Source organism: Chenopodium album, chromosome 14, assembly GCF_948465745.1.
Source record: "Chenopodium album chromosome 14, dcCheAlbu1.1, whole genome shotgun sequence".
Taxonomy (NCBI): domain Eukaryota; kingdom Viridiplantae; phylum Streptophyta; class Magnoliopsida; order Caryophyllales; family Amaranthaceae; genus Chenopodium; species Chenopodium album.
The window spans coordinates 31,965,983-31,985,424 of NC_137847.1; the positions used below are offsets into that span (position 1 = coordinate 31,965,983).

The following is a 19,442-nucleotide window of genomic DNA, read 5'->3' on the forward strand; positions in this document are numbered from 1 at the left end:
CCATGACTTCCCAAAAGACTGACCGAGGTGTATCACATGAGGCGGATGATGCCAGCTTAGATAGAGCATCCGCCTAATTGTTTTCGGACCGAGGAACTTGACTTATATTGAATTCTTCAATTGTCCCGGCCTCAACTTTAACCGCCTGCAAATATTTGATCATAGCCGGATGGGTGGCTTCATAGTCACCATGGTATTGGCTAACAACCAATTGAGTGTCAGAGTAGGCGTCAATCTTGGTTGCCGCTACCGCCTTGCACATGCGGATGCCAGCTAGCAGGGATTCATATTCTACCTCATTATTTAAAGCCTTAAACTTGAAACGTAGTGCATGCTCGTACTTATCTCCCTCAGGAGACTGATATATAACCCCTGCACCACAGTCGTTCATAGTGGAGCTCCCGTCCACGTACACTTTCCAAACTTGATCAGTGTTATCTTGCGCAGCCGGCCTTGACATTTCGACAATAAAGGTGGTGAATGCCTGCCCCTTTATTACCTTTCTTGGTTCGTTAGTGATTCCAGACTTTGCAATTCAATAGCCCATTTGAGCATTCAGCTAGATGATTCTAATGTTGTCATTGGGCGCTTGATCGGTTAGTCAGTGTAGACCACTACCGAATGTGCCAAGAAATAAGGTTTTAACTTCTTGACAACCATATAATGAGTAAGGCCAAAATTTTCAACCATGGGGTATTGAAGCTCTACGTTTCTGAGAACATGGCTAATGAAATAGACCGGGAGCTGGGTGCCGTCTCTTTCATCAAGGAGAATTGCACTGAGATCATGATCTGAGACAACCAAGTACATGTAGAGCGTCTCTTTGGGCAGAGGGTTGACCAGCCTTGGCAAAGAGTGCAAATGTTATTTTAATTTTTGGAAGGCCGCCTCAGCATCATCCCCCCATTCAAACATAGCCTTCTTCCTGATTGCCTGGAAGAAGTAAAGGCACTTGTCACCTGACCGGCAGAGGAGTCTCCTTAGGGCCGTCAGGAAACCTGTTAATTTCTGTACTTCCTTGACATTATGGGGTGACTTCATGTAAATGACCCTCGGTATTTTTTCAGAGTTGGCCTTTATCCCCCTATGATCAATTAGGAATCCGAGAAACTTCCCAGACTCTACACCAAAGACACACTTCTTGGGATTTGGCATGACCTTGTGCCGCCTGAGTATGGTGAATGTTTCTCGGAGGTTAGGAAGGTGTTCCGCCTGCTGCTTGGATTTGACTATCATGTCATCAATGTACGCCTCTACATTCCTCCCAATTTAATTAAAAAAGAATGTATTAATCATTCGTTGGAAAGTAGCAGGCGCATTCTTCAAGCCAAACGGCATCACAATGTAGTAGAACAACCCCTGATCAGTGACGAATGACGTCTTTTCTTGATCTTTTTTCCACAGAGGAATTTGATGAAAGCCTGAGTAGGCGTCCATAAAGTTCATTAGAGCATGTCCGGCTGTAGAGTCGACTAGACTGTCGATCTTTGGAAGTGGATAACTATCCTTCGGACATGCTCTGTTCAAGCCAGTGTAATCAACACACATGCGCCAGGTACCATTCGGATTCTTCAGAAGCATAACATTCACAACCTAGTCAAGAAAGTTACATGGCCGATGAACCCGGCGTCTAACAGCTTTTTAACTTCGGCAGCTGCCGCTTGACTTCTTTTCTCGCCGTGATTTCTTTTCTTTTGCCTGATGGGCTTCGTTTTTGGATCCACGGCGTGTTTGTAGATAGCAAGATCCAAGCTGATGCCTGGCATCTCCTCCACCTCAAAGGCAAAAATGTCCTTGAATTCTTTCAGTAGAAGGTGCAAGTTTGCACCCAACTGTTGGGCCCGTATTACCAAGCAACCCAATATGTCTAGGGCATTGCTCAATAATCAAAAGATACATTAAATCAAGAAAGACGGCCTGATTGGAATAAGTATGGCAAGCAAGATCAGAATATCAATCATGAAGATACTTGCCAAGAATATACTTGCTGAACAAGGAAATAGAATAAATCAAGAAGATTTCCCACGCTTTGAATATATTCGATATCTTTGTAACCCTAATGGGTCCTAAGTATAAATAGCATAGTGAGACATCATAATACTCATGTAAGTTCATATATACATTAATATAAACTGATTATCTCACTTATGCTCTCGGAATTGTGTCCTTGCTGAACAAGGAGCTCTGTCCTTACTCAGTATTGTATCTCTAAACTCGTTCTCTTTTAAGTTTAATTGCTTATTTACTGTCATATTATTGCTCTTGGTTATTATATTTCATATTTATGGTTTGATTGTTATTACCCCTAAATCCCTAAGCAAATTCCTAGATGCCTTACTAAGATTTTCCTAAACAATTTGGCGCCCATCGTGGGGCTGATAATCAATTAACCTGCCAAACCCATCAAAAACCAAGACAATCACCATGACCGGGCAACCAGTACCCTTCACCATAGCCGAAATCAATGAAGGAATGAACGCATTCCGTCAAACTCTAGACCAACAAAAAAACCAAATCGAAACATTGTTAGCCCAGAAAGTCTAAACTGAAGCCAAGCTTAGCAGCCTAACAAGACAAAATGAAGCCCTCCGTAGCCAAATATAGTCAGTTGCATCCAAGACTGTTAACACCCGAAAAAGCACTGAAAGCATAGCCATGCAGCTTGATATGTCTGGAACTTTCCATACCCCTAATAACGGGGAAAAAGGTTCTAATAGCAGGGAAGACACCCTGGATTTAGATTTCATTGATGCAGGAACCTTTAAGAAAAGCAAGCAGGAAGGAACTGAGGAAGGAAGGATAGAAAAGGTAGTCAAAGAATACCTCAAGGCATTTGAAGCCAAGATTGCAAAGATCCCCGGAGTGCCAAAGCCCGTGGAGGAAGAGGCGGCAGACGACTACATAGAGTCACCCTTCTCAGAAGAGATCGCCATGGTGGAAGTGCCAAAGAGGTTTATTACACCCAATATGGCCATGTACGATGGAACAACAGACCCTGATGAGCACGTGTCCCTCTACAAGCAGAAGATGATGACTAGTTCAATCCCCAGAGATATTAGAGAAGCCATCATGTGCAAAGGCTTTGGAGCCACATTATCAGGTCTAGCCCTAACTTGGTTCATTAATTTAGATAACGGGACAATTCGATCTTTTGCAGGGATGGTGAATCTCTTCAAGATTCAGTTCGCCAGTAGCAGGAAAATCGAGAAGCAATCCTTAGATCTATACCGTGTCGTGCAAAGACATGGAGAGTCCTTGAGGGATTATCTTAACAGGTTCAACAGGGAGAAGATCGGGATACACAAGTGTGATGCCCCCATAACAATCGAAGCCTTGAGAAGGGGATTGCTAGATCATAGCGAACTCTATAAGGAATTAACGAAATATCCCTGCACAACCTTTGAAGACGTACAAGCCAAAGCTATGGCACAAGTCAGATTTGAAGAAGATGTGTATGCAAGAAAGACTCCAGAACCAGATCGCCAGCCAAGAAGGAGCAATAACTTGCCTAGAAGGGATCATCGCTTCAAGCCGTACCAGCGTTCCCGTTTTGATGAAGGGTCAATCAATGCTGTCGAGGGAGAATTCTCAGATTGGAGGGAAGATCCTAAACTCCCACCTAAATTGCATGAATATTATTTCAATGTTAACCCTGCAGGTGTAATCCGAACCCTGAACAAACTGGGAGATACCGTGCAGTGACCCAGAAAGAGTTACAGACCAGGAGAAAAGAAAGATCCATCAAGATGGTGCGATTTCCATTCAAATATTGGTCATATAACTGATGAATGCGTTGCGCTCAGGAAGGAAGTTGCTTACCTATTGAAGAAAGGCTACCTTAAAGAACTCTTGTCAGATAGGACTAAAGCTTCAGGAAGAGAGAATGAATCTAAGCAAGGTGGCCCCCCACCTCCTCCTCCAATCGTCAAGACCATCTGCTTCATATTAGGAGGGTCAGAAGTGTGCGGCCTAACATATCAAGCAGCAAAGCGGCATGCGAAAGAAAGCCATATGGATCAGCCTGATAGAAAAGCAAGGTAAAAAATGGACACCCCAATCATGTTCGAGGAAAGTGATGCAGTAGAAGGCCATCATGATGGCCTAGTGATTTCACTCCCAGTTGGAAATTGCATGATCAAGAGAATCCTTGTTGACAACGGAAGCTCCGCAAACATCATTATGCTCGATACCTTGAAACATATGAACATTGATGAGAAGAGCATCATCAACAAGTCAACAATGCTAGTAGGTTTCAGCGGAGAAACCAAGAAAACAAGCGGAGAGATTACATTGGCAACTTATGCAAAGGGGATGAATCTGCAAGTCAAGTTCCTGGTGATCGATACATTATCATCGTATAATATGATTCTGGGCAGACCATGGATACACGAAATGAAAGCTATCCCATCTACTTATCATCAAGTCATCAAGTTCCCTACAAGGTGGGGCATTCAAGAAATTAAAGGGGATCCTAAAGAGGCCAAAGAATGTTACAAGATCGCCCTGAAAGCATAACAACCAGAGGGTCAGCTGGGCCAAGAAAAACTCAGTATAGCGGAAGAGCAAGAAGCAATAGAGGTCTAGCTGAACCCCGACCATCCAGATCAGAAAGTCAGGATAGGATCAGAATTGAGTATAGATCTTCGACAGCAAATCTCAGAATTCTTGGAAACTAAAAAAGACGCGTTCGCTTGGACTCACGAAGACATGAAGGGAATCCCTCTAGATGTGATCACTCACAAATTGAACGTAGATGCTATGCATACACCAGTGAAACAGAAAAGAAGAAAGTTCGCAACAGAAAGGAACAAGATCATCAATGAGGAAATTCAAAATTTGTTGAAGACAGGAAAGATCAGAGAAGTAAAGTACCCAGAATGGCTCGCCAACGTAGTAGTTGTCAAAAAGAAGAATGGAAAATGGAGAATATGTATCGACTTCACAGATATCAACAAGGCTTGCCCAAAAGATCCTTTACCATTACCTCACATTGATGCCATGGTAGATGCAACAGCAGGACATGAACTACTCTCCTTCATGGACGCATACAGTGGGTACAACCAGATCCTCATGCACAAAGAAGACCAAGAAAAGACTGCTTTTATTACTAGCTAAGGAATCTATTGCTACAGGGTAATGCTTTTTGGATTGAAGAATGCAGGAGCAACATACCAGAGGTTGGTAAACAGAATGTTTGCAGAACAAATTGGGAATACGATGGAAGTCTATATAGACGATATGGTAGTCAAGTCCAAAAAGGCAGCCGATCACGTCAAGGACTTCAAAGAAGCCTTTGCCATCCTGAAGCAGTACGAAATGAAGTTAAATCCTACAATATGTACATTCGGAGTACAATCAGGAAAGTTCTTAGGTTACATGGTGACACAAAGAGGAATAGAAGCTAGCCCGGACCAAGTCAGGGCCATCCTGGATTTAGAGCGACCGAAATCAAAGAAAGACGTGTAGAGCCTAACAGGAAGAATAACAGCACTGAATAGGTTCATCTCCAAATCATCAGACAAGAACAGAGCTTTCTATGAAGTACTAAAGAAGAACAAAGAGTTTAAATGGGAACAGGAGCAAGAAGAGGCATTTCAGAAGCTGAAGGAGTATTTAGCCAACCCCCTAATACTCTCCAAACCCAAAGAGGGAGAACCGCTTCAATTGTACCTCGCAGTATTGGAAAGCACGATCAGCGCAGTCCTCACCAAGGAAGAAGACAAGGAGCAATTTCCTATCTACTATGTAAGTAAAACCTTACTCAGCACGGAAACAAGGTACGCTTCCTTAGAGAAAATCATCCTAGCTTTAGTCACCGCTTCAATAAAATTACGCCCATACTTTGAAAGCCACTCTATACGTGTACGAACCAACTATCCCATCAAAGTCATCATGAGGAAGCCTGAAATGTCAGGGAGAATGGAGAAGTGGGCTCTACATCTCAGCAGGTACGATATACAGTACGAACCCAGAACCGCAATTAAGTCACAAGCTCTGGCAGACTTTGTAGCAGACTTCAGCCCAGCTCTTGAAGAGGAAGCACAAAAGGAAGTATTGGCCCTACGAGAACCAAAGGCTACATAGAAATGGACACACCATACAGATGGTGCGGCAAACATACGAGGTGTGGGTATGGGAATAGTGCTTACATCGCCCCAAGGAGACAAAATAGCACAGGCAGGTAGGTGTAACTTTAAAGCAACCAATAATGAAGCCGAATATGAAGCATTAATCACAGGACTAACAGTGGCAAGAGACATGAAGATACAACACTTAGAAGTAATATCAGACTCTCTACTCGTAGTGAATCAAATCAACGGGGAGTACGCAGCAAAAGACGCCATGATGATAGCCTACCTGGAGGTAACAAAGAAACTCATTAAGGAATTTAAGGTATTCAAGATAGACCAAGTACCCAGAAACTTGAACACTGAAGCAGACGCCCTGGCAAACTTGGGATCAAACATTAACCCTGATGAGTTCGGAGCTATCCCATTAGTACACGTACTCTCACCAGCCAAAGAGAAAGAGTCGACTATGAACGTCTACGAAATACAAATAGACCCTACAGGGGAGGAAAATAGTAGCTGGATGAAGCCTCTCAAGGATTATCTCACAGACAAAGTAATTCCAACAGGGAAGGTCCCTTCTTACGATGTTTAGAAAAAGGAGAAGCACAGCAAGTTCTACAGTCCCTACACAGCGACGAATGCGAAAATCACTCAGGAGGAAGGAACCTAGCCAACAGGGCACTCAGAATGGGATACTACTGGCCCAACATAAGGAAAGACGCTGCAGAGTTCTCTAAGAAATGTTTGGCATGTCAAAAACACGCACCTCTAACACATAAGCCATCTGAAGAGCTGCACCCAACACTGACGCCTTGGCCGTTCATGAAATGGGGAATGGGTATAGTGAAGCTGCCTCCATCATCAGGGCAAAGAGTATACTTCCTAGCAATGACGGATTACTTTTCAAAATGGATAGAAGCAGAAGCATACAACGACATCAAAGATAAACATGTGATCTCATTTATCAAAAGGAACATCCTAAGCAGATTCGGAGTACCAGTAGAAATCATTACTGACAACGGGTCCCAGTTCATTAGCAATAAGACAACAAAATTCTGCAAGGAATGGAACATCTCCCTTATCACATCTACGCCACGATACCCACAAGCAAATGGACAAGCAGAGTCAAGCAACAAAGTCCTAATCAGCAACATGAAGAAGAGACTGGAAGGCGCAAAAGGGAAATGGGCAGATGAGCTACCCAGTATACTATGGGCAGACAGAACAACCCCAAAGGGCGCTATAGGATATAAACCTTTCTCACTACTGTACGAATGTGAAGCAATCATTCCAACAGAAGTGGAAGTCCCCACTGCAAGGTATGGGTTAATGACAGAAGAAAGACACCACGCCGAGCTGATACGTAACTTGGACATTGTAGAAGAACTCAGAGAGGATGTAAAAATGAGAATGGCAGCCTACCAGCAAGAAGTAGCAAGGTCTTTCAATAGGAACGTTAGAGCAAGAGTTTTCAAGATGGGAGATTAGGTCCTCAGGAAGGTATATGAAAACACAAGAGAGGTGAATGCAGGAAAGCTAGCACCCAACTGGGAAGAACCCTACGAGATCATCAAGGTAGTAGGAAACGGAGCCTACAGACTCAAGAGTGCAGAAGGAAAAGAGGTACAAAGAAGCTGGAACGCAGCACACTTAAAACTCTATCATTTCTGAAGAACGAAGGTATGTAGTAGTTGTCCCAACCTTTCTTTTCGTCTTTACTAAAAAAACAAAAACAACAAAAAAAAAAAAAAACCAAAAAAAAAGAGAAGAAAAACAAAACGCAAAAAATCTCCAACAGCCAGATGCAGCACAAAAGGTACTCTTCTTCACTTAAACTTAGTCAATTTAGTTTATATTTACTACAAGTACTGACTTAAGCATCGGAGGGCCGTTGGGGAAACCCACGGCCACCCTTCACCCAATTCTGTTTTGCAAGGACAACAGCTACACTACCATACAGAGCACAGAAAGGCATACATTACTGCAAGCATCCATCCCTGCAGAACAAGTAAACGCCAACAGCGAATACATGTAAGCATTATTTCACCCATACTACAACTGCAATACAACTGTAATACAACTGTAGGACAACTGTAATACAAAGAAAAACACAAGCTAACACAAAATATGCATAGCATAACAAAATATTAAAATTACTTAGTTGCAAAAAAGCAATAAAACAGGCAAAGCATCCAGCTGCAGCAAGGCAGCACAAAAACAAAATATCCAACAGCACTAAGGCAGTAAAAGCAAACACAATTCAAAGAAAATAAAAATCGTTCAGAATAAATAGGTGACCCTCTCTTCAGCACCATTGAAACTAATTCTCCCCAGTGTTGTCAGCAAGGACCCTCTCTTCAGCAACGGACTTCATATCTTCAGGGCCATCCTTAGCATCCTCATTCATGGGAGAGTTGACTTCCTCATCAGCATAGCTCAACAGCAATGTACCAGGAGCAGTAGTCCCCTCAGGAAAAGTCTTCTTAAAAGCAGCCTTCTCAGCAGCATAGTCCTACGCTTAATGCTTCCGTTGCTGATAATCCTCCATCATCTCCAAGCGTGCCTTCCCAAAGTAGTAGCTAGCCGCATCAAGAGTCATTCGCAGCATCCTTCAAGGTACCCTTCAACCCATCCCGTTCAGCAAGGCACTCCTTGTGCTTAGTCCGTTCAGCCTTCAGAGCATTAGTAGCAGCCTTATACTTGTCAGAAAGGGCGTCAAGTTCCTTCTTCATGGCATCATAAACCCGAGTGAACTCTGATACCTTGTTCAATACGCCTAAGCACGACTAAATACCCTACACAAACACACAACGGAGTAAGGATAAAACAATCCGTCATTCCCGTTTTGTTAATTTTTTTTTGGGAGTATACTATACCTGGACGGACTGTACATCAACCTCTCGAGAAAGGTCTGCGAAGACTGGCGCTCCTTAAAGGCCGGTAAAAACAAAGTGCCCACATGAGGAGCCAGAGATTCATAGGAGAAATTGGCAACATCAACATCAGCAAGTATCTCCAATTTCCTCTTAAGGTTAGTACGAGGCGGAGGTGGAGGAGGGGCACTCCTCAACAGAATCACATTAGCCGGAACATCCTCCGGAGTCCTGGAAGAAGCCCGCGATCTGATGCGACCTAAGATGGAAGAAGAGCTAAGCAGATCATGGGACCTTAGTGACCTAGAAGTATCTACGAAAAGCAAGATAAATAAAAGCAAATTCAGCCAGTTACAACAAAACGGCAATACAATTTCAACAACAAGTTCCAGAAATGTCCAACAGATACGAGAATAGACACACAGTAGTACAGTCTCAACAAGGCACAGCATCGTAATAGAAACAAAAACCAACACGAGGAAGAGAGACAAACCTTGAGGCATAGTAGGGGCAACTTTTTTATCAGAGTCAGAATCGTCCAAAGACTCAATCTGAACAACCACTTCAGCCTGCGTCAACTTGATAAAAGATGTCTTGTCCGCACTCAGCTCGTACAACTTATCGATCAGAGATGGAGATTGAGAGTGCTGCTTCAATTTACTCACTGCAACCATTAAGCAAATAAGCCCAAATCAACAAAGAAGGAAAACAGCACAAAGAAAATAAGAAAACAAAATACCTTCAGCTTCAACAATGTCAATAAAAAAATCACAGTCATCACCCAATGAATCAATCCTCACAAAGAAAAACTTGTGATACCACTTCTTATCAAACGCCTTCTCCGGATCTGTCACCAAAGGACTAACACCATCCTTCAAGCGAAGCCCAACTCGACCCTTGCCACTGGTCCTAATAGTGTAAGGATAGCACAAATCCCTCACATCCAATTCTATACCCAACCTCGCACTCAACAAGTCAAGAATTCGCAAAACCCTCCAAGTTTGGGGTAACAATTGACAAGGTGAAACCCTAACCCTAGACAGAAATTGACGAACAAGGGGAGAGAAAGGAAATGTATGCCCAATTACAAAGGGATACTCGAAGAAACACACCCAGCCCAGGGCAGTCCAGTCCGCCCTTTCCTTAGAAGATGGAATTTTCACCACCACTCCATCAGGAAATCGCTCAACAGCAGCGATTCTATGAACATCCTCCTTCGTCATATGAGAAGGATAGACATCCTTAGCAGGGAAAACGTTCTGTGTAGTAAAAGTTGGCTTCTTCACACCCTCATCAACCCCAGCAAACACTACTTTCACAGCGTCACCCATCGCAAAACACAAGAGAAGTAAAAGAAATAAAGAAATAGAGAAGAACAGAGAAGAGAGAGAAAATACCTGAAGAAAATTCAAAATTGGGGCAAAGAAGTGAAGTGATTTGATGTAAGCCTGCGCACCAACAAAACCTGCAAGGAGAATAAACCGCCCTTCACAGTTATCGAGGCACTTGCCTTATAACTGTCACCACGATCCTCATTTTTGTTAACTGTTGAAATAATTTCCAAAATTCGAATATTTTTCCAACGGCTTCCTTTAGGTAACTTTCATCTTCAAGGCTTGAACATAAAAATTAGGGGTAATTGTTGGGCCCGTATTACCAAGCAACCCAATATTCTAGGGCATTGCTCAATAATCAAAAGATACATTAAATCAAGCAAGACGGACTGATTGGAATAAGTATGGCAAGCAAGATCAGAATATCAATCATGAAGATACTTTCCAAGAATATACTTGCTGAACAGGGAAATAGAATAAATCAAGAAGATCTCCCACGCTTTGAATATATTCGATATCTTTGTAACCCTAATGGGTCCTAAGTATAAATAGCATAGTGAGACATCATAATACCTATGTACGTTCACATATACATTAATATAAATTGATTATTTCACTTATGCTCTCGAATCGTGTCCTTACTGAACAAGGAGCTCTGTCCTTACTCAGTATTGTATCTCTAAACTCATTCTCTTTTAAGTTTAATTGCTTATTTACTGTCATATTATTGCTCTTGGTTATTATATTTCATATTTATGGTTTGATTGTTATTACCCCTAAATCCCTAAGCAAATTCCTAGATGCCTTACTAAAATTTGCCTAAACACCAACTTCGCAAAAGCAGCCGTCCCTACCTTAACAGTTCGCTCTGGGTGGCTGACCTCCAGAGGAATATCAATTTGTTCACCAGCCGGCTGGGGACGGAGGTCGTCTGACCATTCCCTGGTTAATGATTGCTATTGCTTTTCTTTTTTAACCACCACCAGCTGATAAGTCTTTCTTTTCTTTACGGCTGGTGGGGCCGAATCATCATCCTTGATATCATCAAGGTTTTTTAGCTCCTTCCCTTGTCCGGCTGTTGCGGCCTCGGGTTTGACAACTGAGAGATAGAATTCTCTAGCCGTCTTCTAATCTCCGTTCAGGGAGCCAACAGAGCCATCATCCTTCTCATACTTGAGTAGCATGAGAGATGGGATGATGACGGCCTTACACTCGTTCAGAGTGGGTCGGCCAAGAATGAGGTTATAGGCGGTCAGCTCTTCGACCACCAAAAATCGGACGGTCATGTGCCGCCCTTTTCCCTTTTCTCCCAGCTGGACAGGGAGATCTATCCTCCCGACTGGGTGCACCACTCCTCCCCCAAACCTAACAAGGGGATGGGAGACATCATGCTATCCAGCTTATACTTCAACTTGGAAAGGCACTTGTAGCTGATGATGTCAGAGGAGCTACCTGTGTCAATCAGAATGCGGCCAACCAGTGGGTTGACCACTTTGCATTCGATGACCACAGGGTCATCATGCGGCCGACGGACTTTGCCCCGGTCCTTCTCAGTGATGAAAACTTTTGGGAAGGCGGTGGTGCCAGACGCCTGGCCCCCTTCATATGAATTGCCATCTTCCTCAGATGGTCCTTGGTGCCCCGCATGGTCGGGCCACACCTAGCGAATCCGCTTGCTGTAGTGTAGACAGGCTCCTCATCGGTGTCCGAACTACCATCAGGCTAGGGAGTCTTTTTGGAGGACTGCCCCGGATTCTCTTTGAAAGTCACTTTGGACTTCACATAGGACTTCAGCACTCCTTTGTCAGCAAGACGGTCAAGCGTTCGCTTGAGGCTGTAACAGTCGTTAGTGTCATGGCGGACATCCTCATGGTAGTGGCAGTGTTTGCTTTTGTTCCGATTTTTCAGTGGAGCCTTTCATTGGATTCGGCTTCTCTAAGGTCAGCCGATCCTTTATCTCCATGAGGATGGAGTAGCTGTCCTTTTTAAACTTGTACCTTGGAACGTACGGTTTAAGTTGTTTCTTCTTTTTCTAGGTAAGATGATCAGAGTAATCAACCGCCCTGATCTCTTTTTTCCTCTTGCTTTCTTCAGGCTTTTGACTCAGTTGAGTAGGGCGACTATCCTTCTGCTTATCAGACCTTTTAGAGTCCTCCAAAGAAAGCAGGCTGGATGTAGGGCAAAGCAGGCAGCCTATATAATGGCTGGGCCACATACTGTGCCGAATTAATTACATGGGGACTCGTGTGGAAGAAGGGACCGCCTGACGGAGTCCCATGTACAGATTGTGAATTCCTCACTGAGGTATTCTTGAAGCTATCTGGGTAAGTTGACGTGGATGCCGACTCAGACAGTTGGTGATTCTTCTTTTGCTCAATGTAATGTCGACCATCAGAAAAGGTCTTTTTGCTGCCGTCCGACTGCACATGCCGGATGGCCTTTCTCTTTGCCGCTTTCGGAAAACGGAGTTTGATAGATCAATCAGGGGCAGAGCCTTCTCCTTCGTAGCACGGTGAGGGGTAGGCTGTCGGTCCTTGACTGAGTTTACTTTCTCAGCTTGAGCTGGTTCTTTGGCCAATTGCTCCTTTCTAGGAGCAGCCGTCCTTTTGGTGATCAATTCCTTGATTTCACCCTTGAAACTTGTCATGAATTTCATGAGCTCGTCTCGGGTGACTAGGGCTGATCCTGCTGCCTGTGTTTAATCAAACAGCTGCCCGGGGGGCTTGCTTATACCCGCCTAGTCGTTGTTCCGCTCTCGTCTGTCTTTGGGACGGATGCGTTTAGAGATTAGTGACCCATCAGGGGCCACATAGGTTTCAACTTCATAGTCGTCACCAGAGACACGTTCCGAATGGACCTCTCCATCAACAAGAGATCAGTTGGTCTCTAAAGGCGGTACAGGTTCTTGTGAAACCATCTTTGAGGTACTTTCCCCACACACGGCCAAATGTTTCGGGTGTTTTTGTGTCCCTTAGGAGAGTTAGAAGACAGGATCCAACGAAGTCGCCTGTACCTGCAAAACCACGGAGCTTCAGATGTTCGGAGGTCCGCCTCCGAAGAATATGTTAGTATGGATTCGGAGTAAAACATGCGGAAAGTAAATATCTTCTCGGATTTCGAGATTAGGTGCTCTTTGATTTCGAGAGTAATAAATGATGTAATGATTAAGACGTGCCCTAATAAATGAGGGAATCTCCCTATTTATAGGGTACTAGAAAAGTGTTCCTTACCCTAGGGTTTGATGACCTAGGGATTCGGGCTGTGCCGTTTTGTGGCTACCTCGGGAATTAGGCCTTGAAGGCCGCCAATTTCTGAGGGGATATCTGCTTGACACGTGTTAACCCATGAGAAGTTCATTTAGAGGCCTTCTTAGGTGACACGTGGCAAAGTCACATTGCCAAGTGGTGGGGAAAAAATACCCAAATCACCGTCCGTCTTAATAGGGGATTCCTTCCTTGGGCCGATCATAATAATGATTGCCCTTGGACTAGGTGAATGCTGAATCAACATTATATATGGCCGCTTTATTGTCTTTGTTTGAGTTGTCCTTTGACACTATCGCTCGGACGCAATTTAAGAAATTTCAAGTAATATCTCAACTTGGAAGTTTCTAAGTATTGAATGGGCTTATACGCCTAGGCATGACCTTGCCTCCATTTGGGTAAAAGTATCTTGGGCAATTTTATGGCTTCCTAATGGTCAATCGCCGACCATGTTGAGGTCGGACGGTTTAATTGACTTTATAGTCTCTATGGCCGAGTTGTGTAGCTTAGGGATGCCCTTGCTATACACCTACTCGGCCGCTCTGTAGCGCCTCTCAAAGGCCGAGCTACTATGTTGCAAACAACATTTTTATTATTTTCATTCGGCATTTCTACTTAAATAATCATAAATGAATGGCTAAAATTTAGATAATAATGTTCCACTTTTCATGAATTTTGTCAAAATTATATTGTTGGGGCCGTACGGCTTTAATTACAACGCTCGGTCGTTTAGACCTAGTTGTATATACAACTTTTTGGCTAAGTACTAGATTTAAACAAAATACTTTCTCATATTGTCTGTATTCCAAGTACGAGGAATAGGACAGCCATCTAAGGCTTCGAGATAATATGTACCATCCTGCACTTCTTCTTTGATTCGATATGGCCCTTCCTAGTTTGGAGTTAGCTTTCCGTCTTCATTGGCTCGGCCAATTACGAGGAATTGTATGCCCTCGTCATTTTAAGACGATAAATTTCATGCCAAAGTGCCGAATTGCCCCTGGCCTCTGGAAGAAAGTCCAAGGCACTCTTCATGGCCTCCCAATTTGTCGATTTATCATATAGAATTACCCAGAGGGTAGGCTCGTACATCTCAATTGGGAGCACGGCTTCAGCACCGTAGACTAGAAAGAATGGGGTCTAACCTGTTGAACTCTTGGCTGTCGTACAAATGGACCATAACGCATTGACCAACTCATCTGCCCAAAGGCCGCCTGCTTTCTCAAGCTTGCGCTTGATGCCGTTGGAGATCAGCTTGTTGTAAGCTTCAGCTTAGTCGTTGGCTTGCGGACGTCCGACCGAGGTGAAACAATGAGTGATGCCCTGGTCACTTAACCAATTTTTGAGTTGGCACCTTTCAAATTGGGTTCCATTGTCAAACACCATTCACTGTGACACACCATAGCGAGTGATGATATTTTTCCAGATAAAGGCGGACACATCTGTCCATTTGATTCCTCGAACGGCCTCAACTTCAACCCATTTGGTGAAGTAGTCTACAGCTACTAACATATGTCTACTCTGCCCTGACGCTGGAGTATACGACCCCAAGATATCCATGCCCCATTTTCCAAAGGGGAGCGGACAGCTTATGGCTGACAAGCTATTTGCAGGTTAGTGAATAAGGGTTATGAATCTCTGGGACTTGTCACATTTTTTCACCATCTTCACGGCGTCCAAATTCATGCTCGGACAGTGGTACCCCAGGTTGGTAACCTTTTCTGCTAAGGCTCGTCTGCCTATGTACGATCCACACTGCCCTTAATGAAAGTCATCCAATACATCATGCCCCCTCTCTGGTGTGATGCACTTCAAATATGGCTTAACAAAAGCTTTTTTTTTTTAATAATTCCCCACTCTTCATTTCGAACCAGGCCGCCCTCCTCTTCATCAGCCATCTCTCTTTGGGATCGTTCGGGATTTTTCCATCCCTTAGATAGTAGATTACTCCGTCCATCCAAGTGGAGCTTCTATTGATAATTTGCACAGGCTCGACATCGATACTCCTCCTTTCTAATTCAAAGAAGAATCAAACCAAGTAATTTTCAGACCTGTCTTTTTGCATTTCATTGTTAATTGAGGTGGTTTGCCCAAGAGGTGATCAGATTAGTTGAAACTTTCCATTCATTGAGCAAAGTGTTACAATCTTCCCTTACTATTTCAATTGAATCTATAAACCAACCTACTATTTCGCTGTAATGTTAAATAAAATATAAAGTTAAATTTATGCCAAACAATTTAATATATAATGCAACAGGAGTATTTATTTTTTTACAAGTGTAAAACATACCTCTTGTTTTAAAAGTTTTCATCATCATTGATTGCTAAGTAGTCAATCATTTGGTGACATTTCAAGCTCATGTTTTCCATTACTTCCTTGTGTGTTTTCATGAAATCAGAAACAAATATCATATATTCCACCCCTTTCTCCTTCTCAAGTTTCCTAACTACTCTGAACCTTGAAACTTTTTCCACAAGATGTTTTCTTTTAGTGTTTATCTCTGCCAAAGCAATTGCAGAACAGATTTCTGCACGATACTCCTTTGTCCTATTTGCTAAATCAAGGTCAAAATCAAAAGTGTCTCTAGAAAAAAACAGCATATGGATCATTGCAAAAACACCACAATCAAGAGTACTTGGTGTCTTCCACTTGAAGTTAATTTCATCAAACTCATATTCTAGTATTTCATCAGCCTTTTCATGATTAATTCTCTTCAGAAAGTTTGACATTTCCTCCACCTATAACATTTGTAAAGCAATATATAAGTAAAACAAATTTATGGTATGGTTTACTTTAAATAGCATATGATTTACTTTAATGAGAACATCTTTTACTTTATATTTTATCTTATTTTTTTTACAAGAATTATAATGTATACTTTTAATACAAACTTATTTACTTTAAAGTAATGTCATTTACTTAAAGTAATGTCATTTACTTTTAATAATAATTTACTTTTGATAAATAAAAAAATCTTACCACAAGAGATGCAAGAATTCTGTAGAAAGGCTTATGCCTGTCATCATACTCCCTATTATCCAAGTATTGAATGGTCTGTTTCAACAGGTTAATCACTACAAAACTATAGTGGCCACTCAGACAGATTGAAACAAAGATTTGCGATTAAATTTGACTTATTAGTCTATAAATTCAAAATTATAATGCCTTTTAATGTAGTTTAATTGACATAAATAATTAAACATACCAACTGAGCTGTCATAATTTTCTCCATTGCATCACAGAGGCACATCCAATCATACCATGTGTAGGGAATATTTTAAGCATCCCACACTTGAGCCCCACTGTGATCATACACTTAAGTATGGTGGCGTCCAAAGGGAAGGAAGCTAGAGCAAAAGAGTCTCCAACAAGTTTTAGGAACTTGTAAACCGTTCATAGGGTGAAGGTTACACCCCTTCACGATGCATAAGATCGCTAACTCCATAGTGGTCTGGACCCATGACTGGATATTCGGGGATGAAGGTACAAATCCAACCTAAAAGAGATTGAACGTACCCTAAAAATAGGCATAACCTAAGCATGACACTAGAAAGCAATAAAGACATCCTAACATGATACTAGGAATTAAAATAATATAAGCATGCTTTCTACATAAATATAATAATGAAACTACTTACTTTGTTGCCTCGTATCTCTTTCTATCAAAACAATACACACATTAGTAACTTCAAGGAAAATATTAAATCAAACAATTAATTTAAATAATTGAAATAGGGATTTGGGACCAAACCCTCAGAAATTATCAACCTTTCACGTTTAGGGCGAAGGCAACTTTGAACTTGGCTAGGTGTGTCTAGAACTTGTGAATGAGGAATATTGTGTTTTGTAAAAAGGTGTAAAAAGGCATAGAAAGAGGGAGAAAGAATAAGCTTCTAGCTTAAACAGAGAAAAGAATAGAATTAGATGATTGTTGGTAATTGTTGATGATCAAGCCTGTTGATGATTTAAAAATGGAGAATATCCACCCTATTTATAGAGAAAATAGTCCGGGAACGATCAGAAAAAGACCGATTCCTATTAGGAGTAAAACTGCCTCTGTCGCAGAACGACAAAGTCCAGCGCGATGCGGCAGACCTGTCGCTCTGCGACAGGCTTGTCGTTCAGCGCCAGTTTTGTCGTTCCGCACTGATTCACGCGTTTCCTAAAAACTTGTACGGAATCCTTAATCTAATTAAATTCGATTAACAACGTCCGTACTTATCTTCAAAAATCAGATTTAATCTTTTTTTAAAAACTCTTGTTTTAATCCAAATAGGATTCTTATTTTCATAAAAGATATAATTATTAATCCTAATCCTATTAGAACTCAAAACAACCTCCTAGATTATTCTAGAAGATTAAAATCAATCATAGTAAATTTAGGAATATTAATTAATGGGCCCTCCACTAGATCATTTGGCCATAAAATCATTTCAGGCCCAATTTATTAATTTGGCCATAACTTCCTCATTATTCATCGAAATTGGGCTTATAATTATCGTTGGAATGCTCTTTTAGAGACCAACCCAACTACACTATTGATGGACCCTTATCATGGACCAAACTAAATTGGACTGGATATTTTCATAAATAAAGTTCATTTTCAAAAACAGAAAGAAGAGTTATTTTTATTAAAACAACCGCATCACAAAGATTTTTCACACTTTCACTTCGTTCGAATAATTAAATGACGCGAAAGGTACTCAACACTGGGTTTGGTTTTTGGGGAGACAAAATTAGGTGTCTACACCATGCCTGATTCAATTCTGCTGCGTGTGTTGAAGGAGATTAGTTTTGTTTTTCATTTGGACTTGGTTGGGAAGGATCTTGTGACATGAGAGATAGCTCTATAGGTCTCTACATATTAATGAGGATATAAAAAAATGTACTTAATTAGATCATATACATTTAATTATGTATTTAGTTAAACATTTAATTTAATGATAAACATTTAATTTAATGCTTACATTGTGGTTAATGCCAAAGAAAAAGCATGATGGATCTTCTTTCGATCGTGAATCATTTAAAAGAAATGACCAACATTGAAGTATATTAGACTTTATCATTTGAGGGGGGACAGTTGGAGCTAAGGATACTATATCATCCCTTTTGATCACGAGAGGAGCTTTATATTTCACAATCTCTTAACTGCACACATTATAATGTTTGTAAAGTAAGTACAATATCATTTAAAGTAAACTAAATATTAAGTAAAGTAGATAGAATATTTTTAAAATTAAAAAAATTTCATAACTTACCGTTTGAATGCACTCTACTTCACAAAAGCAGTAATCAACCACTACTTAATATAACTTTGACATTTCATTCATTCTTTATTTGTTTCTTTTCATTGTTTTTGAAACGAAATCGATTTCAACATCTTTTTCTCCACAATCTAGATTGATGTTTATCTTTGAAGCTATCTCTTGGTGGATGTCCTTAAGCACAATGTTCAGTTGTGCAACAGGTTGTTTATCACCATCACCTAAAATAAAACAAAAGAATTAGTAACAATGAAATCATACCCTATCTACTTTTAATTGATTTGAATTTACTTTTATACAATATTTACTTTCTTTTGTTAACATCTTACCTTCAATTGTTATTTCTGTTACTTTCTTTGTAAGTGCTGGCTGATTTTCTTGAACAACAATATCTTTTAGGATACTCTTAGTAACTGAGCATATTATACTAGTAAGATCAACATCAACTGCTTAGCTATCAACTTCAGCTTCTTTATCTTGTTTCTCTTCATTTTTCTCTTGTTCCTTTTCATTCTTCTCTTTCTCCTTGTCATCTTTGTTTTCATTCACTTCCTTTTCCTCCTTTTTTGTAGAGTTTTCCTGTTCCTCCTCTTTTTCAGATTCTTCCTTTTCGTCATCCATATTTATAGCATTAAG

The 19,442-nt window shown here is 41.3% G+C and overlaps 2 protein-coding genes across 2 annotated transcripts; both read left to right on the plus strand.

Annotated features, from left to right (window-relative positions):
• The first annotated feature begins 4,044 nt into the window (after window positions 1-4,044).
• On the plus strand, window positions 4,045-4,515 carry LOC145577969 (uncharacterized). The gene has a single exon (XM_081635383.1). The coding sequence runs from the start codon at window positions 4,045-4,047 to the stop codon at window positions 4,513-4,515; it is 471 nt and encodes a 156-aa protein (XP_081491509.1).
• Window positions 4,516-6,132: 1,617 nt separating this feature from the next.
• LOC145577970 (uncharacterized) lies at window positions 6,133-6,663 on the plus strand. The gene has a single exon (XM_081635384.1). The coding sequence runs from the start codon at window positions 6,133-6,135 to the stop codon at window positions 6,661-6,663; it is 531 nt and encodes a 176-aa protein (XP_081491510.1).
• Window positions 6,664-19,442: the final 12,779 nt, after the last annotated feature.